The sequence below is a fragment of the Solanum stenotomum genome, chromosome 3 (assembly GCF_019186545.1).
Source record: "Solanum stenotomum isolate F172 chromosome 3, ASM1918654v1, whole genome shotgun sequence".
NCBI classification, from domain to species: domain Eukaryota; kingdom Viridiplantae; phylum Streptophyta; class Magnoliopsida; order Solanales; family Solanaceae; genus Solanum; species Solanum stenotomum.
The window spans coordinates 195636-220868 of record NC_064284.1 but is presented as its reverse complement, the minus strand read 5'-3'; the positions used below and the strand labels follow the sequence as shown (position 1 = coordinate 220868).

Sequence of the window (25233 nt, the reverse complement as noted above, 5' to 3'; positions counted from 1 at the left end):
TGAAACATGGATGTATGAGAATAACAAAATTACGATAGAATATGGAGGTTTAGGGAAAATGTGTTTGACACATATATTTATTTTAGCGGTTAGTTCTTTAATTTTTAGTTGTTAGATTTTTTTTTAAAAGTTAATAAAAGTATATTTATTGCAAAATTTGAAATAGTTAAATGATGTTTTTTGTTCATAATTATAGCATAAGGATGTATTCTAAATTTGAGTTATACTTGAGGGATGATTTTAGTCCATCTTGAATATGGACTTGTGGTTGTTTAAATTTTTTAAGGATTATTTAATTGTTTGAATATAATTTTTCTAATAGAAGAAATGTGAAATATAGTTTATGTCCCTAATTTTTAAAAAATAGGAAATAGAGTGCTACGTGTCACGGACTTTAGAGTGATGGCTAAGTTTCCGTGTGGCCCTTGACGGTTTACTCACTAATCTTTCAAGAATCTTGTAAACTCAAGGAAGCCTTTGGGCTTGGATTGCTAAGAGAATGTTTTAAGGAAAGTTTTAGGAAAGATCAAAGAAGGCTTTTTTGGAAGAAGGCTTTGTATTGAACTTGGAAGATTGCTTACAACTTGCTTGGTGCCTTTGCAAATGGTGGCACCTCTATTTATACTACTCTCCAAGGACTAAAGTGTAATTAATATTTACATGAGAAGTCCCTAAAGTATTTACACATTGGCCCCTTTTCTAGAGAATTCTACATATCCTAGAAGTCTCCAAGGCCTTCTTGAAGTGTCTAAGGCATTCTAGAGTTCTCTACTTGTCTCTAGAAACCTCTATGCCTTCTTCGCTGCAAAATTTGGCTCGGATGGTGGCGGGACATGACACGCTCCCCCACCCGATGATGCGACGATCGCGGCGCATTGCTGCAGAAAATCCCGAATTTGGTCCTTAAATTGCCACAAGTCTTCATATCTCTCCCATGTGGCCTCCTCCGGAGATTGTCCCTTCCAATGTACAAGGAACATGGCGCTGGCTTGTTGACCTCGCTTCCGTTTGGCTTGACAATCTATGATAGCTTCAATCTCCCGGTCGTGCGAGGCAGTGACAGTAATGGGGGCCCGGCGGGGTTGGTTCCGGCTAGTGTCTTCCTTGTCCTCATGGTAAGGCTTGAGGACGCTTGCATGAAACACCGGGTGGATTTTGAAGTGTGGAGGCAATTCCATCTTGTATGAGATCTTGCCTACCTTGGCAACGATCTTGAACGGCCCCTCATATTTTCGCACTAAGTTTTGATGAACGCCTCTTAGTGCCTTGAACTGTCTTGGATTGAACTTCACCAAGACCATGTCGCCTTCCTTATAGTCCGTGGGACGTCGTCTGCGGTTGGCAAATTTCTTCATCTTGCTTGCTGCCTTGTCCAAGTAAGACTTGGCAGTGTCAAGCTGTTCTTCCCATCCTTTGGCAAGATGGTAAGCTCCCAAACTCTTCCCTTCAAAAGCGGCTGGTAAAGAATGTGGAGTTTGGGGCTGTTGGCCCGTCGCCAACTCGAACGGTGTGCGCCCGGTGGACTCACTCCTTTGCAAATTATATGAAAACTGCGCTATGTCTAGGAGTCTGGCCCAATCCTTTTGATGCGCACTAACATAGTGCCTTAAGTAGCACTCCAGCAGGGCGTTGACGCGTTCGGTCTGGCCGTCGGTCTGCGGGTGGAAACTTGTGGAGAAGTGAAGTTTGGTGCCAAGTATCTCGAACAGCTCCCTCCAAAAGTTCCCAGTTAAGCGGGGGTCTCGATCGCTAATGATGTGTCTCGGCAGCCCCCAATACTTCACCACGTTCTTAAAGAACAATCGAGCGGCTTCCTTTGCGGTGCATCCGGCTGTGGCGGGTATGAAGGTAGCATACTTTGAGAATCTGTCCACCACGACCATGATAGTTCCATACCCGTCGGACTTGGGTAGTGAAGTGATGAAGTCCATAGTTACGCTCTCCCATGGACGTTCCGCTACGGGTAGTGGCTCCAATAATCCTCCCGGATGCCTTTGTTCTACTTTGTCTTGCTGGCACACAAGACAAGTCTGCACATAGCACTCGATATCGTCCCGCATGCGTGGCCAAAAATAGATGGCTTCGATCAGCGCCCTCGTTCTTCGCTGCCCTGGATGCCCGGCCCATGGTGTGTCATGGCTTTCCTTGATTATTCGCCGCCTGATGGTCCCGAATTTCGGCACGTAGACCCTGCGACCGGTTGTGAGCAAGAGACCTTCCTCCACCCAAAAGCGCCTAGTCTTGCCTTGGGCGGCTAACTCCATTAGCTTCTTGGCCTCGGGGTCGTGTTGCATGCCATCCTTGATTGCATCTTGAAATATCACAATGGGCTGTAGTGATGGCAGCTAGTTCGGCCTTTCTGCTTAGTGCATCGGCCACAACATTGCCTCTTCCTGGTTTGTACTCCAAGACGTAGTCGAACTCGGCTAGAAAGTCTTGCCACCTAGCTTGTTTTGGGGTGATCTTCTTTTGTGATTGAAAGTAGCTGGTGGCTACGTTATCCGTCTTGACCACGAACTTGGAGCCTAACAAGTAATGTCTCCACGTGCGCAGGCAATGCACTATGGCCGTCATTTCTTTCTCTTGCACCGTGTAGCGCCGTTCGGTCTCGTTCAGCTTGCGGCTCTCGAATGCTATTGGGTGTCTTTCTTGCATTAAGACTCCCCCAATGGCAAAGTCTGAGGCATCTGTATGTACTTCGAAGGTCTTCGAGAAGTCGGGCAGCATCAAGACCGGTTCTTCTGTTATCGCGGCCTTGAGACCTTCAAAGGCTTGTTGGCACTCCGCGCTCCAAACCCACGGCTTATTTTTCTTCAATAACTCGGTCAGCGGAGCGGCTTTGGCAGAGTACCCTCTTATGAACCTGCGGTAATAATTCGCAAGTCCGAGAAACGATCGCAGCTCGGTCACGTTGGTGGGCACTTCCCATTCTTGGATTGCCCGTACTTTGGCGTCGTCCATCCTTAGTTCGCCTTGGCTGATGATATGCCCCAAGAAATGTACTTCATGCTGGGCGAACTCGCATTTCTCCCGCTTAACATAAAGCTGGTTTTCTCTTAAGACTTGGAAGACTTTCCTTAAATGCTCCGCGTGCTCCTCCAGAGTGTTGCTGTAGATGACTATGTCATCCAAGTACACTACCACGAACTGATCCAAGTGGGGCTGAAAGATCCTGTTCATCAGCGTGCAGAATGTGGCGGGTGCGTTGGTCAGGCCAAAAGGCATCACCAACCACTCGAATGCTCCGTATCTGGTCACGCACGCTGTCTTCGGCTCGTCCCCTTCTGCGATGCGTACTTGGTAGTACCCTTTCCGGAGGTCCATCTTTGTGAAGTACTTTGCCTGTCCAAGTCTATCAAATAAATCTGCGATAAGCGGAATAGGATATTTGTTCTTGATTGTTACCTTATTAAGCGCCCGATAGTCGATGCATAAGCGCAAGGATCCGTCCTTCTTCTTCTGGAATAACACCGGCGCGCCATAAGGTGCTTTAGACGGACGAATGTGACCGGCTTCGAGGAGCTCTTTCAGCTGTTTCCTTAGCTCCTCTAACTCGGGTGGAGCCATGCGGTAAGGGGCATGTGCAGGTGGCTTAGCTCCAACCTCTAGCTCTATCTTGTGGTCTGCCTCGCGCCTCAGAGGTAGGGTCTTTGGCAGCTCGGCCGGCATCACATCCTTGTTTTCTTCGAGGACCTTCTCTACGATCTGTGGCAAGGATTCCTTGGCACCGTTGTCTTCTCTCGAGCTGGCAATGGTGGCCAAGAACGTCGGGTCTCCTTTCTTTAGGCCTTTCATAATCTGCATGGCCGATAGGAGGGCGTGTCCTTCCTTCTTTGGTACCTTAACTAGAGGTACCATGCATGACCCTTCCCGCTCCAGGATCATGAGTCGTTGGAGTTGGGGGTCAATTATCGTGTGGCACTGCTGGAAGAATTCTTGCCCAAGAATAATGTCAAAAATATCTAAAGGAGCGACGATAAAGTTTGTCTTACCTTGCCAACTTCCCAACGTGACGCTCACTCCTTGGGCTATTCCGCACACGAGGGTCGGTGGTGCATTGACCGTCTTGAGGCGGGTGTTGCTTGGAACATAACTCAGCCCTAACCTCTCTGCCGCCGTCTTGGTCATGATGTTAGCTTCTGCCCCGGTGTCCACCATGGCACGAGTTGCACGTCCATTAATGGAGATGCCTACATATTGCGTACTGAAGTCTCCTGGCTTCTCAGTCTGCTTGGCTATCGCCCCGCATAGTCCTACCATGCCCAACTGCGTCGTGCCCGCGTCTTGCCCTTGCTCTTGCGCGTCCTTCTCCTTCCGCTCGCGTAGGATGGCACCAAGGTTCTTCATCTCCGGGCACCTGGCGTAGCCGTGTGGTCCTACGCATATGTAGCAACCATCTCCCTTGGTGGATTGCGCCTTTTTCTCCGTGTAGTTCTGGCGCACGAACAGTCTGCTGTCCGGCTTGTGGGGGTCGTGCTGCTTGGGGTGCGTTTGCTGCTCCTTGCCTCGGCCACGGTCTCCCCCACCTTTGGCATGACTGCTCCTCGCATCCTTGCCCTTTGCCTTGTCATGCCGATCATGCTTGAAGTCTGTCAAAGACTCGGCCTGTGTGATGGCTTCGTCTATGGTCTTGACCTGTCGCCGTTCCAACTCCGTCTTGGCCCAATTCTGCAACCCGTCCATGAAGTGGAACAGCATGTCTTCGTCTGTGAGGTTGGGAATCTGAAGCGTTAGAGTTGTGAACTCTTTCACGTACGCCCGAATGCTTCCTGTTTGCTTCAGCTCCCTGAACTTGCGCTTAACCTCATAAATGACGTTGGTAGGGAAGAAGGCTTTCTTGAATTCTTCGCGGAATTGCTCCCACGTGTTGATAGTACACGTCCCCTTCCCTATTTCAGCTTCCTTTCGTCTCCACCATAGCATGGCCATCTCGGAGAGATACAACACGGCAGTGTTGATCTTATTTTCATCACTTTTCACCCGACTACACTTGAAGTAGTTCTCCAAGTGCCACAAGAAATTCTCCACCTCTTGCGCGTCACGGATGCCTTTGAACATAGGTGGCTTGGGAGCCTCGACCCTGGCCTCCCTATCATAGTCGGATGACGCCGATCCTCCAGCTTCTTTTCCTTCCTTAAGTGCCTTCATTTCGGCTTTCATGGTTTCAATTGTGTTCAACGCCTCCATGAACCGGCACTCCAAGGAAGTGATGGCCTCCTTCATCTCAAATTCAGCCCGCTGGCGTGCCTCCAATTCCTTACGGATGTTTTCTGTCTCCTCAAGGGTGAAGTCTTCAAGAGTTTTGAATTTGTCGTCGGCCACATTCATGCGTCGGCCTAATATCTCCACGGCCTGCCTTGCCACTTCAACCCTTGAGACCCACTCTTCGCCAGCGGTGACGTCGATGGCCTCCTCGCCAAGTTCATCGTCACTTGCCTCGGTGGTCGAGGGTGGATGGGATGTTAGTGCCTCGCTAGGTGTGGGATCCGGCAGCATTTCTTCAGGACTCTTTTGGTGCTTCTTGCCCTTTCGGGACTTCTTTCCACCATCCGGACGGATGTTGGTGATGCTAGCAGCGTTTATGTCCCCTTCGGTTGCCATTCCCTTAGTATCGAACCTCGCTTTGATACCACGTTGTAACGGACTTAGAGTGATGGCTAAGTTTCCGTGTGGCCCTTGACGGTTTACTCACTATTCTTTCAAGATCTTGTAAACTCAAGGAAGCCTTTAGGGCTAGGATTGCTAAGAGAATGTTTAAGGAAAGTTTTGGAAAGAACAAAGAAGGCTTTTTGAAGAAGGCTTTGTATTGAGCTTTGGAAGATTGCTTACAAACTTGCTTGGTGCCTTTGCAAATGGTGGCACCTCTATTTATACTACTCTCCAAGGACTAAAGTGCAATTAATATTTACATGAGGAGTCCCTAAAGTATTTACACATTGGCCCCTTTTCTAGAGAATTCTACATAGCCTAGAAGTCTCCAAGGCCTTCTTGAAATGTCTAAGGCATTCTAGAGTTCTCTACTTGACTCTAGAAACCTCTATGCCTTCTTCGCTGCAAAATTTGGCTCGGATGGTGGCGGGACATGACATACGTCTTTTCTTTTCTGGGTTGGAAGAAAAAAAAGAGAATTCATGTACTCAAACATTTTTTTTTGGAAGCTTACATAAATATACTACATTAAAAAAATATTTATTAAATAATTTATTTACACACTTTAATACACTTATAATACATTTTGACAATATATTATCAAACAAATGAAATATATTTTTAAGCACTCATAATACACTTTTATTGCATACATAATTTATTTTTAATAGATAGTAAATTTCTTATAGTATTCTATGTATATTATTATAAATGATATTAAATAAAAAGTAAAGCTAAAATCAATAAATATTATTCAACTAAGTAATTTTTCCTTTTTATTTTTTTTTATTTTTATTCTGGCGTTTAGACTTTAGAGTGCATCGAAAAATCAAAGTTTATAGATAATCGAGTTTAGGGGGTAATTATTAGAATTAGTAAAAATTTAGGTTTGTATATGCTGAATAATAAAAATATTATTGAGATGAGATAATTATTAATTAATAATAATAATAATAAAACGAAGAAAGGAGTAATGCCTAATGAAAATTGCAGTTCAAGAGGGTTGGCGACCATGGAAGGAGTAGTGGCAGCTCAAGATCAGCAACAGCAACAGCCACCCAGGGTGGTGGAGGGTCTGAACCCCGCTGTTCAACAGCAACTGAACCTCGAATCCGTTAAAACTCGAGCCGTTAGTTTGTTCAAGGCCATTTCTCGCATCCTCGAAGACTTCGACGCTATCGCGCGCACCAATGCTGTCCCCAAATGGTTCTCTTTCTCTTTAATTCATTTCTTCTATTTTAAATGTGTAGCAGCAAATACAAATACATTGGAGTAGTTGAGTTAACTAATACTAGTATCCACGATAAGATTTTGCGAGACAAGCTGTATTTGCCCCCAAAATGAAGGTTAGTGAGACTTGACGATATTGTTCTATCCCGCAGAACTAAGAGTTTAGAGTCAATTTTGTTAATAACCCTCAATTTGTTTTACCAAGCACCTCCTCTCTGGTTGGGATACACTATGATTTTATTGGGTAATTTTGGCTAATACAACTATCAAATGCAGGAAGTTAACTAGTTTATCATTTAGGGATTGTTTATTGACTGATAGATTGTTATTGACGACACCAAAATGCATTTTGTGGGTTCTCCAGCCAAATGAGTTTCCGTTACTGTGTCTTCACAGGCTGGGATCCCCCTGCTAAACTTTTAATGTATCCATCTTTATTCTTTGTCAATTTAGGCTGTGGGATTTTTTCTCATTAGGTAGGTCAGGATGTTGTGTATTTGGAGATGTAATTACTGAATTAAGTATATGTAACAAGTTTGGGATTGCATGCTACAAAATACTAGTTCAACTTTGACGCCTCAATAGTGCAGTTAATATCCTTGCATGAGCCTAGACTCACCAGGCAAGATTACCTTTTGGTTCGATGAACATTGCTACATAGGGCATCACATTCTCAACCACAAATCATCTTCAGACAATTCCCTGGACACATCTTGGTTAGTAGGAGGTTATGCAGTCTCTTCACCAACTTTCTTATACAGTTTGGGCTTGGATCTGCATATCCTTGTCCCGAAGTTTAGAGTAGTAATAAAGATCTGTGTGAAAAAGAGAAGCGCCTTATTGATGCATGTGGATTATCACAGTTGAACTCAATATTCTCATTATCTCCCTTAACAAATGAGTGTAGACCTTCACTCTCTAGCATTTATATATTATTCAACCCCCCTTATAATAAAAAATCCAACCTAAGATATACTTGCACATTGGTTTTGTAGAAGGGAATGATATATAAGAAGATCGACTTACACATTTAATATTGATTTCTTTTTGGTATTTTATTATACTGCTGATTTTTTTCTTTTTCATATTTTTTTTGTAAAATGAAATCCGAATCTTCAGCATCATACATAATACCCTTTTCACAAGAAATCTGATCTGCCTCACTCTTTTTTTCTTTCTTTCTATAGACACCATTTAACTTATTTGGATCTCATTGGGAGTTGAGATGAAGTGTTTTACAGTTGATACTTGATGATTATTCTTAAGAGTACTGAAAAAAAAGATGGTATATCTTTATGAGGAATATATACATAGGCATGGTTTTCCAACTCATTCCTCATATATGTTAACATTTAGTTTTAATAATTCTTTTTGCCAGGCAAGATGTTTTGGGGCAATTTTCTATGGTGAATCTTGAGCTCTATAACATTGTTGAAGATATTAAGAAGGTTTCCAAGGCTTTTGTTGTTCACCCCAAGAATGTAAATGCTGAGAATGCTGCAAGTATGGACTTCTTCACTCACGCTTGGTAAATTTGTGAAGTTGGACTTTTATTATCCTTTCTTAATTACACATGCGAACCACTGACATTTGTCGTTGCATATAAGCAAGTATATAGGTAGTGTATAGGAAAGTGAATCACCGAGAAGGTTGGTGTCTAAGGGTATATACATATTTAGTTCAACTGTTAAGTTGCTCTTTATCTAACAGTGTTACTTCTTGCTGATTTGCTGAGGTTAGCTTGATATACATGTATGCATAACTAGATAGCACGACAGTCAGTTACTATTGCTTGCAATTCTATTTTCATGTGGTGAAATTGTTTGAGCATAATCAATCAATCAATCAACCACGCCCAATCCCAAATTAGTTATAGTATTGTTTGAGCATCAAATCTTTGCCAAATTTCTGATAAGGTTAATGAAAGAAATAAGCATGCATTTTTTGGGCTGTGGGGTATATTTGTGTTGACAGAAAATCCGAAAGATACTTTCTGTTAGTTGTTACTTACAAATACTTTTCGCTGCAGTTCTACCTGTTATGCTGTCATCAAAGCTGCTGCCAGAGATGGAAGTCGAAGATAATGCCAAAAGGGAGCAATTATTACACAGCATGCAAAACCTATCGGTAGCATCCCAAATTGAGAAGTTGAAGGTGGAAAGCTCTGCAGATGCTATTTCTTCTGTTTCTGTGTCTGTGTGGCATTCTAATATTCCTATAACACACAGGTTAGAATTGATATGATTGGAGCAGCATGTGAAAGTGCTGAGAAAGTCATAGCTGATACCCGCAAGGCCTACTTTGGAACCAGACAAGGGCCAACACTGCTTCCAACTATTGACAAGGCACAAGCAGCAAAAATTCAGGAACAAGAAAATTTACTTCGCACTGCAGTAAATCATGGCGAAGGTGATAATTTTTATGTTCTGAGTTTTTTCCCAGAAACATCTTTTCTCCTTCTCAGAGTTCGTTGAATTTTTTGCATGCACAAGACATTGAGGCTAAAGATACTTGGACCCCAATGGTCCCTATGTTGATGTTTAATTTAAACTAAAAGAAAGAGAGAAGGATTCTTGCAAACTATCAGATCCATCGAATGCCTTGTTAATCAGAAAATTGCACATATTTTCTGATGACGAAGAAGGTGCAATTGCAAGTCAGATGCTTCAATGTGCTTCTGCTATGCATCACAATAGATATGTACAATAAACCTGACACATGTCTAGTGTGTGTAGCATCTCTTTGGTGGTGTTTGGCGGTACACTCGTTTATGATTTGTTTTAACATGTATGCTCACAGATTTCATGAAAATGGTACTTATGCAGGGTTACGTGTACCTGGAGACCAAAGGCATATTACTTCTGCACTTCCTGGTCATTTGGTAGATGTGCTTACGGTGGCTGATGGCCCCCAGTCTTTCACTGATTCATCCGGTAGCCTATCATCTATTGTTGTCCTACTGTTTCCACTTTATTTCATGAACATCTGACTAGAGAAATTGATGCTGTGTTCAAGTAGGGACTTATCTGAAGAATACTCCTCCCTTTCCATCGAGCAATGTTAATAGTCAGGGAGCTTTGTTACAGGTCAGATTTCTTATAATTTGCCTTGTAAATATGCCTTTTGCTTAAGGGATGAAGATCAATTTGAAACACATGATTTTACTTCCACCCTCCGGCCTCCTGTAATTTTGTTATTCAAAGGAGTTATGAACAAAGGGACAAGTAGTTATCTTCTTAAGGAGTGAATATGAATTTGAAACACATGAATTTTGCTTCCACCACCCATAATTTTGTTACTAAAAGGAGTTATGAATAAAGGGACAAGTAGTTATCACACAATTATGCTATGCTATCTTTATCATTTAAAAAATTATGCTATGGTATCTTTCTGTTTCGAAAAAAGGAGCCTTGACAAAGATAAGAGGTATGCCGGGGGTCACAGGTTTAGCCATGTGTAGGTCTCTCGCAAAAATGTGAAGTAAGGTCTGCGCCTTCTCTAGTCCCAGGTCATAGCGGGAGCCTAGTGAATTGGGCTACCTTTTTGTTGTCTTCTGTATGGTTCTACTATCTCTTTTCCTGTTCTCGGGGAGGGAATTTATTTTTTTGCATGCCTTTTCATTCCCGGTTCACTCTAGGTTTACAGACCTCTTTTTAGGTCAGGCAACCTGATTATTTTCACAAGTATGTTCCATAGCACCAAATGGATACCAAAAACTGCACATCTTTTTTTTTTTTTTTGAAAAGGTAACTTGTATTATAAACACAGGAATACTCAGGATGTATTCCAGTAATACTTACAATCAGAAATACAAAAGTGTAGCTGTTTTCCTATGAACTCCTTAAGGACTCTAACATACTAGTGATATCCTCATCTTCATGAGGATATTCATGTTTACACCAAAAATAGAAAAGAGCTAAACATTTCAGCTTCATCTTCTCCATAGAGCAGCTCTTGTTCTCAAAACATCTTTGATTCCTTTCCAGCCAAATAGTCCACCAAATGCAGGCTGGGACAATCTTCCATCTCTCCCTGTGCCCTGACTGATTTCCATCCCGATTCCAACATGCCAAAGCTTCCTTTATGTTTCCTGGCATAGACCAACTGATGCCCCTTTTGTTGATGAAAATTTGCCAAAGTTTCACTGTCTCCTTACAGTGTAAAAAGAGATGATTTATTGTCTCTGTCTCACATTCACAAAAAAAACATCTGGAGCACAAATCGAGGCCCTTCTTCATACGGTTATCCTGCGTGAGAACAACCTGTTTTGCTAAGAGCCAAGTAAAACAGGCCACCTTGAAGGGCACCTTAACTTTCCAGATCATTTTCCATGGCCAGTAGCTTGATTGAGTGTGTGTCCTCTGTGAGTTTCTGTAAGCTGTTCCAACTGAGAATCTCCCCTGTGTATCTGGAGCCCATAACAGTTTGTCTTCTCTGTTACTGAGTTCTTTGTATCGTTCCAGGATATTTAGAAATTCAACCATTCTATTCACCTCCCAATCATTTAAAGGTCTTCTGAACTTTAAATTCCAACCTTGAGCATCTCTCATTTCTTTGACAGTGGCCACTTTCTGTAGACTCAAGCTGAATAGGTCAGGGAAACTAGCTTTAAGTGAAGCTTGTCCCACCCATACTTCCTCCCAAAATAGAGTTTTTCCACCATCTTCTATCTTAATTGTGCACTTGTTTATAAGTTTTGACCATAGATTCCTGATTGTCCTCCACACTCCGGTGCCATATGGTTGTGTTGCTATGTTGCTGATCCACCTTGTCTCCATTCCATATCTAGCCTTAATGGTGTCTTTCCACAGCGACTGTTCTTGTGATGCAAATCTCCACAGCCATTTCATTAGCAGGCGGAGTTTACTAGGTCCACTATAGTATTTAATAATCATATACATGTTCTATGTTACACCAAATACACTACCCTGATTGTAATTAATATCAACTACTGCATGTTCATTGTATACTTACATCCTTGGTTACACATCAATGTATCGTGCAAGTGTAACGCCTTTTTCTTTTGTTGGGGTGAAAGAGGTGTAAGAGTTATTTCCCTCATTTATTTGAATTTATTGGAGGATGGGAGATTAAGTAGAGTTTCCTATTAAATACTTATGTAAGAGTTCGGAAAGGAGATGTAAATCTCCTTCTATTCATGGCGCTAATCAGCATTATGGAAACAATAAATGATTAATCTGCTGGAAGTATACTGATCATATCCTTTTTCCTTTCTTTCTCCTTAACTAAACACTACATTAAATCAATTTTCCCCAAGTTATTTTAATGTATTGAGTCCATACTGTCTTTGAAGTTCTTCAGTTCTAATATGTATGTATTGCTCTTGGAGTAGGCTTCTGGAGCACTTCGGGCTGTAGCTTCTCCTTCTGGGACCACTTCCTTTGATACTACAACAGCATCACCCTTGCAACATGTCAACTCACCTAGGTCTAGTGCTAACATGATGAATACACCATCTCCTCAGCAACAGACCCATCAGCAACAGCAGCAACAACAGCAACAACAGCAACAACAGCAGCAGCAGCAGTTGCAGCAGCATCAGCTCCAACAGAGGCAGAAAATGATGCAGTTACCTCAGCATCAGCAGCAAATTCTTGCGCAACAGCAGCTTAGACAAGCCTCAATGCCTGGACTGGGGCAGGTACAGTTTGTACAAAAATCTTGATTGGTTTAAGGTATCTCTTTGTGAATTTGCACGAGGTATAGTGTGCTTAGTATGGGCTACTTTACCATTCCCCTTTGCACATAAAGAACAGGCATATATCTTCTTTTGTTTCCTCCAATTGTCAGCTATGAGAATTGAATCCCTAGCAGTTCTCCTCACAAAAAGGCCACTTTTTTTGGCCTTTAATAACAAACTAGTTCCATTAGGGAATTCACTGACTCCTTTATGACAACCCATAAATAGATTTAGCGGTGAGAGGGCTGATGAATCACCACCCAACTGCGAACACCTCTCATCTTGCAAAATTACAAAAGTTGAAGGCAAACATTGTTTACCTCATTCAACTCTGAGTCATTATGATTCATTTGAAGGCCAGAAAAGAGTTCTCTCATGCCTCGGCCACATCCCATGTTGACTTTAACAAATTGGGAGAAGTCCTCCTAGTTGTGTGGTATCCCCATCCTAAGTGATCTTTGGTAAGGACTGGTGACTTGTCATCCCCATTTCCTTTCCATGTGTACTCCTCTGACCATGCTCCAGTGGAATCTTTATCAACCCTTGACCTCCAATTAGGGATGTTCATGGTTCGGTTTGGGTCAGTATTGGTTAAAACCAAAACCAAATACATATCCATCGGTTTGGTTGTTGTTGATTTGGTTCGGTTCGGTTTTAAAGATACCTAATGATATTTCTCTCTTCAATTTTTTCCCCTTACAATTAAGAAGGATTTCCCCATCCTTTTTCATATTATAATTAGTTATTACCCTTTTTATTGTGCTGGCTATAATTTTCTTGGATTATGGACAAAACTTTAATCAACTGGATAAAATTTGAGCAAGATACAAAAAAAAAAAAAAAAATTCTAGGTAAATCTCATAATTGTTTCTTTGAATAAATGAGTCAAGATTCGTGGATTTCTTTTAAGAAATGGGCTTGGGGTTTAAAGTTCATTTGCCTATTAGAGATAAATAATTTTATTTTTGTAATGAAAAAGTATACAAAGTATTTAAAATTATTTATAAAAAATAATATATTGTGTACATACATAAAAATAGTGTATATAGTTTGTCGGTTTGGTTCGGTTTTTTCTTCTGATTTGTTTCTAGTAAAACTACATCAAATAATATCGGTTTTTTATAAGTTAACACGAAACGAAACCAAATCCAATCATTTTGGTTCTGTTTTCGGTTTGCATCGGTTATTAACCAAACCGTGAACACCCCTACCTCCAATCCATTTGCCCAATAAGGTTCTATTGAAAACTTTTAAATCCCCTCACCAGGGCCATCTTCCTGTAAATGAAATATCTGTTTGTCCCAACAAATATGAAAATTTTCACCTTCCTTACCATGGAATGCCCCTCTGCAGCTGCTCAATTTATGCAATTCTAATGAGAACATAGAATAAGTAGGTACCTTGGAAAGTAGATAAGTTGGAAAGTTACTTATTAAGTTTGGAAAGAAAAAAGAACTAATCTGCCACCTTTTGACAGGTATGTTCTCCACTGATATTTTTTTTAATCTTTGTGATGTCTTCCATTCAAAATACTTTATTGCTAACTATGGGTAATCAGTGATTTTTTTTTGAAATATTCGTTGTTTCGACAATAATGGAGTATTTGCATCTCAAAATCCAAATAATATTCATTACCGGAAGTGGTTCTTTTGATCATTCATCTAAAGAGGATTCTGGGTTTCTTTTATCCGAAGCGAATGCTTAGCCTATTTTGTGTTCTTTTTACAGTCAAAGACTAACATAAAATAACAAAGAAAATAGATTCATAAATTGGATACCTTGTATGAATTCCACATGTTGGCACTGTTTTGATATGCTTAATGGTAAACCTTAGTATGTGAGGACAGGTTTCTAGTTTTAGAGCCAAGCACCTGATCAACCTACAGGATTCCCAACTTCTCCAATAGGAAGGAATTTAATCTCATTTCTCCATCTACCAAGGAGAATTAAGTCCATTTTACCAATTAAAAAAGAAAATTGGGACCATTTCCCCGTTCATTGAAGAGCAAAAAGTGCACTGCTTGCACTGATCTCTTTAAACTTGTTATGGTTCATCTGTCCTTATTTAGCATTCAGACAATTCATGAGGAGGAAGAAGCTCAGATTAGTTAGTAACACATGTACACTGGCTGTTTGTATATACACCATGCATAAATATCTAATTCAAATTCTTTTCAAAGGGCACTGTTAGTTTATTTTCTTACCTAGATAATTGTTTACTCCAGGATTACACATATTTTCCAAAGAGTAAGAACTTGTTAATCTTTTAAACAAAATGAGGACAATTATTGATTTTCTGCTACTTTTTTGGGTTTCATTTTTGGTGTTGAAACAGCTTTGTAGATGACACAGAATCTTTACTTGACATAATTGATACCTTGTAAGATAAAAGAGTTGATTTTCTGAATTGTAAATATGGCTGCAGCACAGCCTTTATGCTGTGATATTAATACAACGTTACAGTTATCAAAATAAATAAATATTGGTTTTCAGCACTTTCAATATGCTTACCTTACCATGAATGACTTCTTCAAACATGAACATAATTATTATTCTATTTGGTGTATAATATATTAGTTTCTGATTGGAGAGTAAGTAATAACTAATGAACCTGCTTTTATCAAATGGTGACCAATAAACCTGTTTATTAGCTGCATGGTCAGCCTCAGATGCAGTTCTCTCAGCCACTGGGAGCACAGCAGTTTCAAGGTAGGCAGCTACCATCTGGTGCCCTTCATCACGGTATGGGTCAAAGTCAGCTCAACCAAGGAAATCAGCTGAATCGACATTTAAACCAGTTTTCTAGTCCTATGAATACTGCACTATTCAATTCTGCCCAAAGCACACCTAGCTCTCAGATGGTGAGTATTTCAGTTTTTATGTTATTTCCTTCTTCATTTCAGCCTATCCACAATGACTTACTCATTTTGCCCGAGAATTTTAAGTTCAAAATCTCTGGTTCTGCTGTTTTCTGCCTCTATAAATTAATTTGGGATATTCTGGTTTTCTTACCGTGGCAAGTTGCATCTGAAGAATGCAAGTTGTTTATCACATGCATTGAACTGATATTTCACATACTGAAGATTTCTGGGATCTTTGAAGCTGATGGTTCTAACTAAATGTTTGTTGCATCGTATGTACTGAACCAGTTAGAACCAAAAGTTCTAGAAAATTTTCATCTCTATTTGGTTCCAACTCATAGTTTGTCAATTAGTTTATTTTCCCCTGAAGGTACTCAATGTTGTATAGCACAGGATATGAAGTCATAGATCACTTGGCGTGCTGTGTATGTAGTCCTCCCCTATGACATAGACATAACTACCTTGGTTTACATGTTAATGCAATGCTCATCTGGTCACAAAAATGGTCGTTTCTGTGTCAACAACAACATAACCTAGTGTAAACCCATAAGTGGGGTCTGGAGAGGGTGGTGTGTAAGCAGTCTTACCCTTACCTTGGGAAGGTAGAGAGACTGTTCCGATAGACCCTAAGCTAAAATAAAGCATATCTGGTCTTTTCTGTGTCAAGCTTCATTATATCTTTTGATTATTAGCTGTTTATTGTTTTATTATATGGTATATTTACAAATTTCCTTATTACTTGTTCTGCCATTGAAATATGCGCATCATAATTTCTAAATTTATCGAGCATTCTTTTCTTGAACTTAAAATTCCAAATGTCCAGTCTGCTTCGAATTATGTTAAACTTATTCTATATGGCAGATTTCAAATATGTCAGCAATGATGCCATCACAAACTCTTCTGCCACGAATGCAGGTGTGTCAAATTGTATTTCCTATTGTTGTTGTCATGCATGCTGGAGTTATTATTTGGTCAATAATTATAATTCACGCAAGGTGAACTGAGTGCCTTCTCTGGAGTGGAGAGAGTGATCCGATGTCTTTATTTAGCTTCAAAGGGAGGGAGTTCATTTTGTTCTGATTGACAGTTGATTGAAATTTTCTATTTTATTGGCATTATACACATCAAATATTTTCTGTTTTGAGATCTGTCTTGACTGTGAATTTGGTTTAAATTGATGGGAGGCTATAGCTATATGTGTGAACATGCGGACACAACTTACATGTGGTCCTTGAACATGTGGACACAACTTACATGTAGTCCTTGAACATGTGGACATACACGCTTAAACATAATTAGTAACCAAGGAATTTGGTTCAACTTACATTTCTTGAGGTTTACTAATTATGTTTAAGCATGTATGTCCACATGTTCAATGACATTTTTACGTCCAATATGAAAATTCTGTTTTTTTCGAAAGTCATTTGCATGGGAATAACCTAATTTTGCAAGTTTCATTTATATTATGTTGCCAATTGTTTTATGGCCTCATATGACTGCTTTCAGTTTGGAATGTCTGGTGGAACTCGGAATCTTGCTGCTGCAAACCTGAGTGATCAAAGTAAAAGCACCTCCCTATACTTATCTTTTATATAGTTCTGTCCATAAGGATTTTTCTTCATTTCTTAGCCCGAAGAGAGAATGTCGTAAACCAAATAAAAGTGCGCCTTGTTTCTAGTTGCAAAACATTTGTTCCTAAACAGAGATGGTGCTTTCTCTGCAGTGTTCAATATGGGAGGAAACAATCCTGGTATGATGTCAATCCAACAACAGCAGCAGCATGGCACATTTGGAAACATGTCACAAAATACACAGAATCTGCAGCAGGGTATGATGCCTCTTCAGAACGCACCTCAGACGCACCCTTCCTTTCAGCAACAAAGACCACAAGGCCAACAGTGAAGTGTCTAAGATTAGAAGGAAGAGGAAGGATATGTATACCAAACCTCAACATTTCCTAACTTTGTTTGATCTTGAAAAAAGTACGCAAAGGCCAGATTCTTGCAGGAAATTTTTGTTGGAACATTACATTTGTTAAAAGAAGATTGTAAAATTACGTGCCTTGTACATTATTCAGTACTAAATGTAAATCAGAAGATGATGCCATCAGCATTTGTTTGCTATTCCACATCTTTTTTTTTACAGATTCTTTTATATGCTCTAGTTGGTGTCTCAATTTGAGACTATAAGAAGGGATCCAAATGAAAGAGTAACATAGGGTGTTTCTTAAAATGCATATACTGAGGATCATGGGTCCGTCCTATAAAGCCATTTGACTCGTGCTGTTTCTGTCATGTAGTGAGTCTTTTTCTGGTTGAAAAAGAAGTGCAGCATCTGTGAAGGAACCATCTCAACCTGCGTGTGGGACAGAGCAGGCAAAAGCAATAATTTTAGGTTTTAAAGGAAAGTACATGGTAAATGTGGGTGGGGAAAAAGAAGTAAGAGGAGTTTGCTTACAAGTGTAAAAGGCAGGAGGAGCATCTATGATAATGATGATGAGGTTGGAGTTGGAGTTGGTGATGTAGTGAAAATGGGGTGACGAGGATGTCTGGATGAGGGGAAGAGGGTGGTGAGAATGGTGGGGAAGGAGATGAAGAGAAATAGTAATGGTGATGTGCAGGCCCGACACTCACCGGAATTGGGGATCGGGGAGTTGGGGGTGACGACGACGGACTTGCATAACCAGTGACCATTCTGAGTTATCTAGCTTCCTTCCCCCATCCCCATGAGTGAGATAGATGATGTTAACATTTAAAGAGATGGAGCTCTGAATTTTGTAGGTAAACCAAACGGTCATTCATCTATCTATCTGTACGTTTCAACAACCAATCTATGTATAACAATTCTTCTGTGTATACAAGGCTAAACGTCCATTCTATTGGATGCCAATTTTAAAGCATACAATATCGTAACTGCATTTTGTGGCCGGTAGGTACTCTGTTTCAGCGTCCTAAAATGAAACGAGGAGAAAATCTATATGACTATGATTTGTAGATTAGCTTTGATATTCAAGAATAGGCTATACGACTGAGTAGTATAGTTGACCCAGTGTATATTAGTATTTTTTTGGGCCGGGACTCTATAAATAAAAGGAATTGAGCTAATCCAACAAACAAAACCTAGATATATAAAATCAAATCAAAATCGCCCTAAATATGGCGTTTTCTATTTAAGATGAATGAAAATATAGCTTTCCAAATGTAAAGTCGATTGATTCCGGTAAATAGTTACTCAAGTAGAAACATCGGTAGAGTGAAAAGGCAGAAAGAAGTTAAAAAGCGAAAATGAAAGGGGGAAAGGGCATATATCGTTGTTGCTTGTTCACTCTACAAACCACCATTGTTTGATTAGCTATCAATCAAACAGGTCATGTCAAACCAAGAGAAGAACAACCATCTCCCTCTCTCTTCTGCTTTTGCCAAGCTTCCAGATCATCTCCTTATTGAAATTTTCATTCGCCTCCGTATCTCTGACTGGGGAACTCTCTCTTGTGTTAACAAGCAATGGGCTCATCTCTTTCGCCAAGACTTGCTCTGGAATGCTGCTCTTCTCACCACTTTTCCTCTCGCTGCTCCTCCCCACCTTAACAGAAACACATGGCCAGGCCCTATTCCTCAAGGCTTGACCAAAAGGTACCTCTTTTACACTATTTTTTGCCTTTATATGTATATCCAAAACACAATATAGAAGATCAATTTAAGCTTCAAACCTACACCTGTGCACTGAACTCTCAAGTAAATTTGATAAATCAATCTTTGACTTACGAATGACATTTTCAGGAGATATACTGCATTGTATGTCAGCAAACACATCTTTTCACTTGGTGAAAATTTGGATGACGAGATTGTTGGTCACGTTTATTTATTTCTCAAAGAGCAGCTTGAAATTTCAAAAATGCCCCCTTTGTCTGGAGTACTTCATGGAACCATCATAGGTGCCTGCCTTTCTGCTATTCCTCTTTTCTCTTGTTGTTTCTTATATAATAACAAATCCTAATAGATACTTCAGATGTGATCAGTATGACAAACTTGGCCTGCCTTTCTTATTTCCTCAAGTTTTAGCACTTCCATGTACAAATTAATGTTCACTGTTGTTTTATTTCTCATTCATAACATGATACGTAATTGCCAAAAATGTTATATTTGGTAAGATGAACTAGGTAGAAAATCAGCGTAATCTTTTTCTGGCAACGGAAACATGAAGAACCATTGTGCTAAAGAATAAAAGCAAAAAGAGTTAGCCTTAAAGATACACCAATGTCTTTAGTTCAAACAGGCAGGACTATGTACTAACCGTACTAGGTATAATTTTCCAGGTTTTCACTTTTCATGACTCAATAAAAGGTTAATATATCAATCAAAATTTTGAAGTACAAAATAAATTGTTTCTGAAACATGGTGGGTTACACCACTAATTCTAAAGGGTGGGCAAAGGTAATTGGAGAATGAAGATACAAAAGATTCCTATTTCTTTTGGCGAGAGGCTGTTGCGTTTACCACCATGAGGACTAGGGTGTTTGTTACTTACAGAATGTTGCAAGATCCAACTAGCTGCATTTACTCTGCTATTTGATTCTGTATATAATAGTGAGTGGAGCCCTTAGCTGATAATTGCAGGAAATCTTGTTATAGTCTAATCAAGACTCAAGTAGATCCTTCTCTTAGGGAGTTGAGCACTCTTCTTTGTTTTGTTCCTTTCTAATAAAAGCTTGGTATGTGTTCTGAGCGAGCCTTCATGTGAGGTGAACGGTACCTATGAAGTGGAATCCATGCTAAGAGTAACTAGACTTCTTAGAAGAAGATGCCATTTCTTTGATGAGAAATAAGAAGGAATATCGAAAATTCGAGTGGCTGAAGCTGAAACAACTACTTTCTATGTTCCTTACTGTAGTCTTGGTCCATAGTTTATGACTCCGTTCCTTACACACAGCTGATGTGACTCTGTATTGATGCCTTTCCCTTTGTAGTTTGTATGGTATACGGTTAAATGACTTCGTAACCTCAGCCGACTTTTTGCTTATTGTTGTATAGGCATAGCAACTTCAGATGGTTGGTCTCTTTAAAGTGTGTCTTGGTAAGTTTCTTTGGATTTCCTTGAGTTTTGACATGGAAACCTGCCCAACCATTAATGACTCTGCTGGTAGAGGTTTAAAGCCGCTTTTTTGTTGAGCTCGAAACTTTATAATGCGAGATTTTATATTTTGCTTGATATCATTTGACTTCATTTTCTCTTTTTAAGAGTGGGGAGTTGGGAAAGAGATACAACATTGGATGTCCTCTCTAAGATGGGTATGTAGAACTAAAAACCATGAAAAAATTTACATAAGCTCCTGACAAACACCAAACTAATGTATAATATGCTACATTTGGAATTTGGAGGATCCACTACAACCATTCAGTCTGTTCCATAAGACCCTTCCAGAAATGAATACTGAAAGATATAAGGCAGAGAAGGGATAATTGGAAGAAAAATATGATTGTGCTCGATTCTTGTGGGAAAAAAAAATATGATTGTGCTAGATTCTTGTGGAACTAGTGAGACTGGAAGAAACTATGTACACAGAGCCCAGGAGGAGCTACTTACTTGAAACATTATGGTTTTAACTGATTGATGCTGCTATACACTGAATACCGGCTTATCGGGTGCCTTGTAGATCACTATGACTAGCCCGATAATGAAGTTGTACCACCGTCCTTGGCTTGTGAAGGAAAAGTGGGGAATTAAATAATGTACCTTTGAGAAAGAAAAGAGACACAATGAGAGACTAGAGATCATGCCATAATAGAGGGCATTTCTCAATAACTTCAGATAACAATGCGGCAAAAAGAGGTCACTCTATCATATTCTTGTTTTATCGTCACTGGAGAGGTTAATTAGTAAATAGACCTCCTCTTCCTCTGTATTCCTTTACCTTTTTAAAAAAATCTTCTGTAGAACTGTCCTAACCTCTATATGGCTGCTAAAAGTCTAAAACTGTATGCTTATTACCCATTCCCTCTCCCTTCCTTAACCCCAGGTTTAAAACTACATTGTGATAATTGATGAAACTACTGGCTAGTGTTTTCTTTTAAAAAATGTAGTTCTGCTCTGCAACATACATGAGACTTGTCAGTGAGATTTGGTATCAGTTCACAACCTTAGGGCTTAAAAAGCTAATGATGTGGCTTTCTAATCACAATCCTTCAGGAATATTTGGAATGTTGACATTTATTTAGATACTAGTTTCTGGACACGCGCATTGCGCGTGAACCCTATGTCAATAAGTATACAATTTTTAAAAAAAGTTACATCGATTGATAACATATTAGTGTTATAAAACAAAATAAAAGTTTGTTATACTTTTTATATCCACAAACATGATGTTCGATCGCAAAGTTGTAAAAAACAGAGAACGCCAATGTTAAATTATAAAGCTTATTAAATTGAAGGACCTTGAATACATTTTTCAAAATATTTTAATTTATACAACAACAAAAACAACGATATATCTATATAGTACTATAAAGTGGTATGATTTTATTATGTTAAAGTGTTTGGATAAATATTTAGTGTAGTCCAACAAAGTGATTTAATAAATACATTTAAACTTTAAAGCAGTATTTTAAATAATAAAATTATATTTCTTTTCGCATATTACAAATGTTACTTAATACTGTATATGTATAAATAGCATTCAAAGAGCTAACTTTACAAATGTGAAGGTTTCTCAATGCAAATTCATTGTGAATTCTTATATAATAGTAAGATTTAATCCCAAAGATATACTATAACTTTCTTTAATGAATTAAGTTCATATGAATGGTTCTCGTATTTGTATTCTTTTAAGTTCAACTTTTTAAATCTTTGTTAGGACGAATATTGATATTTTAGCATAAAAGATTATAGTTAGATCAGTGTTTAACTAACATTTAAAAAATCTTTCAATATTTTTGTGGTTTTTTAGTATGCAGTTCAACTTTATAAGTAAGAATTTCCCAGTTTTAAAACCACCGATGTGAGAATAAAATGCATAACTCATGAATATTGTCAAATTAGGAAGAAAACTTCTAACATGAAGAACCCAATGGCAATAATGGTAACTTATCTTACTTATATAACGTGGGAATATGTAAGGCCACTTTTATGTAGGATATCTAGTAGTATTATTTATCATAGTAAATGTTCCCTAATTGCATTATATTGATTACAACATATATTCATAATTGGATACTCTTGAGAGTATGTAAATTCTCTAGCATTTTATTCCTACATAACTACTATTCTGTAGTATTAAATATCCAAATATAATTACTAATTAGAAAGTATATTAAGAGATTCTTGAATCGGGAAAAATCTAATCCTAAAATCAAAATTAAAAATTCACGGTAACTTGATCCAAAAAGGAATGAATTATATATCGGTAAATAAAGAGTATAAAGAGTGCATGTTATTGTTTTGTAAATAATATTTATTTATTATTGCAAAGAGTATTCATACTACCTATGTTTAAAGAGTTGAGAAATTTAAAAGAAACGTACCTGATAAATGGAAAAAGGCAAATATGAAAAAAATAAGTTTCATGTTATAGGAACTCAAACGTTTTCACCAAAAAAACAAAAAAGAAAAAAAAAAGAAAAAGAGAGAAGCAATCTTAAAATTAAAACAACAATTACCTGAAGATTCAAAATGGAAGAAAGAATATGATCATAATAATCATGAACTTCACAGAGTAGCCGTATACAACAACCTTGCTCGACATCAAAATTAAATCATCACTGTTAGACAAGAAATATAGATATCAAAAGATATGTTCATCACATTTTTTGTACACAAAAAAATAATTTATTTGGAGAAATAAAATATTCATAAAAATTTCAATACAAACTATGAAATTATTTTACCTCATGTGATCTTCAATTTGATATAAAAAAAAAGTATTTCATGTGCACAACAAATCTAATCTTATTTGCGCTTGTGTACACCAATCCCTTCATTCGATCGGAAAACCAATTCCTTCAAATATCCTCTAACCTCTGTTTGTAGTACCCATATTTTCCAACAATTTCATATCAAAACTGAATATATATACATTTGTAAATACCTAAAACTCTTGTGAAAAGTTAAAAAAAAAAAGTTCTTAATAGAGAAATTTTAAGAACAAAGCTCGAAGAATTGAACAAAACATTAAAAAGAAGTTTAAACTCAAAATAAGACTCACCATTTTGGCTTAGAAACGACTGTAAGATCAATTGTGATCTTTGAACTTCTGTTTATAAGATGTTACCCACATGACATGGACTTTTGGACTTCTTATTAAATAAAATGAAAAGAATTAGTGAAAAAAGATGACTAAAAGTGGGAAAATCAGATTTTTTTACTCTTAAAAATGGTAATAGAGTCATTTAATTTTACAGGGGCATTTTGGTATTTCAACTTTTCATTTGTGATGTTCCCACTTATAGTAATATATATATATATATATATATATATATATATATACAGAATCCGAGAACAAGGGTGTGTGAGTAAGTTATGAGATGAGTGATGAATCATGAGGTTGGTATATCGCACAACTATACATAGTATACAACTAGTAGTATAAAACTATAGATATTTCTGAGAAGAAATAACAAAACCTGTTTTGTTCTTTCAGAATGAAATTAAATTCTTATTAGATATCAAGATCCCAACAAATAATCTCAAGATTACAATTATGGAAAAGAAACAAGAATTTAAGAAGGGGCGAAAAAACAGAAACTTCAGAAAAAGACGGCAGCCATTGAAGCAATGACAGCCATTAGAAGAGGAACAAGCAAAGTAACTCCAGCACTCTCCATAGTAGGTGAAGGTGCTGGTGCTTCTGCAGCCAACACTCCAACATTTCCATAAGCTAAAAGAACCATTAAGCAAATGGTGAAAACCATAACAAACTTCTTGGAACCCTCCATTTTTTCTTCAAGAAATTCAATAAAATTGAGAAAAATAAATAAAGAAAAAGTAGAATCTTATTGGAAGTGACTTTGTGAGTAGTGTATTTTAAAAAGGTGACAAGAGTACTGGCTTTTATAAGAAAAAAAAAATTAGTTGCATTTAAATCCATTGTTAGATAACAACAAAAGGACCCATTTTGTGTAACGACTAATTTGGTGTAATCGTGTCTTTACCCTACCTTTTCACAATAGTCCTACCTCTTACCCTACTTTTTTGGTAGGTCTATCATTCAAATTATGGATGTGTGACATTATGTAACGATGACGAACTATACAATCCATCCAAACATTATATTCACTAAAGCAATACAGTACAATACATTATGAAACAATATGTAACAACCATCCAAACAAAGTGTTAGAGAAGGGGTAGAAATTGGCTAAAGTAAAATATTAGATAGTGTTAGTCTATCCAGTCTGTACCAAACCAAAAAAGAAAATGAACTTTTTCCAGACTAGTTTCTCAAGATCAAGAATTGAAGCTCCTAGAATGTTAATTTTCTAAACAAAAAAAGAACTCCATTGACTTTGATGGTTATTGCATACACAGTTGTTAGTTCAGGGTGTGAAATGAGAATCACGATTTCTGTCTTAAATTCTATATATTGGATGGTTTAGAATATCTAGACACTCAAGGGTCAAGACTAACTTGAATCACGTATTTTTAAGTTGAAGTATTTGTTAGGGTTTTGCCTTGATTTTTTTACCATAATTTAAGATTTATTTTTCCTTAAAGAAAAGATAAAACATTACCATAAATGTTTTTACTTTTCTTGAAAGGAAAATACAATATTCTTTCATATTTGGTTTATTCTCTCCTTTT

The 25233-nt window shown here is 38.3% G+C and overlaps 2 protein-coding genes across 4 annotated transcripts in view; both read left to right on the top strand.

Moving 5' to 3' along the window:
* Positions 1–6622: 6622 nt before the first annotated feature.
* On the top strand, positions 6623–17543 carry LOC125857400 (mediator of RNA polymerase II transcription subunit 8). Of its 3 annotated transcripts, none has more exons than XM_049536980.1 (11): positions 6623–6855; positions 8258–8382; positions 8909–9033; positions 9108–9288; positions 9705–9812; positions 9898–9965; positions 12233–12541; positions 15232–15441; positions 16303–16356; positions 16948–17002; positions 17165–17543. In XM_049536980.1, the coding sequence occupies exons 1-11, from the start codon at positions 6623–6625 to the stop codon at positions 17341–17343; spliced, it is 1647 nt and encodes a 548-aa protein (XP_049392937.1). In that variant the 3' UTR covers positions 17344–17543. The 3 variants fall into 3 exon arrangements, with proteins under 3 accessions (XP_049392937.1, XP_049392936.1, XP_049392938.1); XM_049536979.1 differs by having other exon boundaries at positions 9895–9965; XM_049536981.1 differs by having other exon boundaries at positions 8258–8407; positions 9895–9965.
* Positions 17544–18658: 1115 nt separating this feature from the next.
* Positions 18659–25233, top strand: part of LOC125857417 (uncharacterized) — a 49696-nt gene continuing 43121 nt past the window's right edge. The window contains exons 1-2 of the mRNA XM_049537000.1: positions 18659–19073; positions 19221–19375. Coding sequence (XP_049392957.1) covers positions 18811–19073; positions 19221–19375 — 418 coding nt within the window. The 5' untranslated portion in view covers positions 18659–18810. The remainder of the gene's footprint in view (positions 19074–19220; positions 19376–25233) is intronic.

What these genes read in the sequence shown, in the direction of transcription:
- LOC125857400 (XM_049536979.1), top strand. Translation starts at nt 6,623, where the DNA reads ATGCCTAATGAAAATTGCAGTTCAAGAGGGTTGGCGACCATGGAAGGA. An exon ending in ACCAATGCTGTCCCCAAATG is followed by an intron (nt 6,856 to 8,257) that starts GTTCTCTTTCTC and finishes TCTTTTTGCCAG; the next exon opens with GCAAGATGTTTTGGGGCAAT. An exon ending in GCACACCTAGCTCTCAGATG is followed by an intron (nt 15,442 to 16,302) that starts GTGAGTATTTCA and finishes TCTATATGGCAG; the next exon opens with ATTTCAAATATGTCAGCAAT.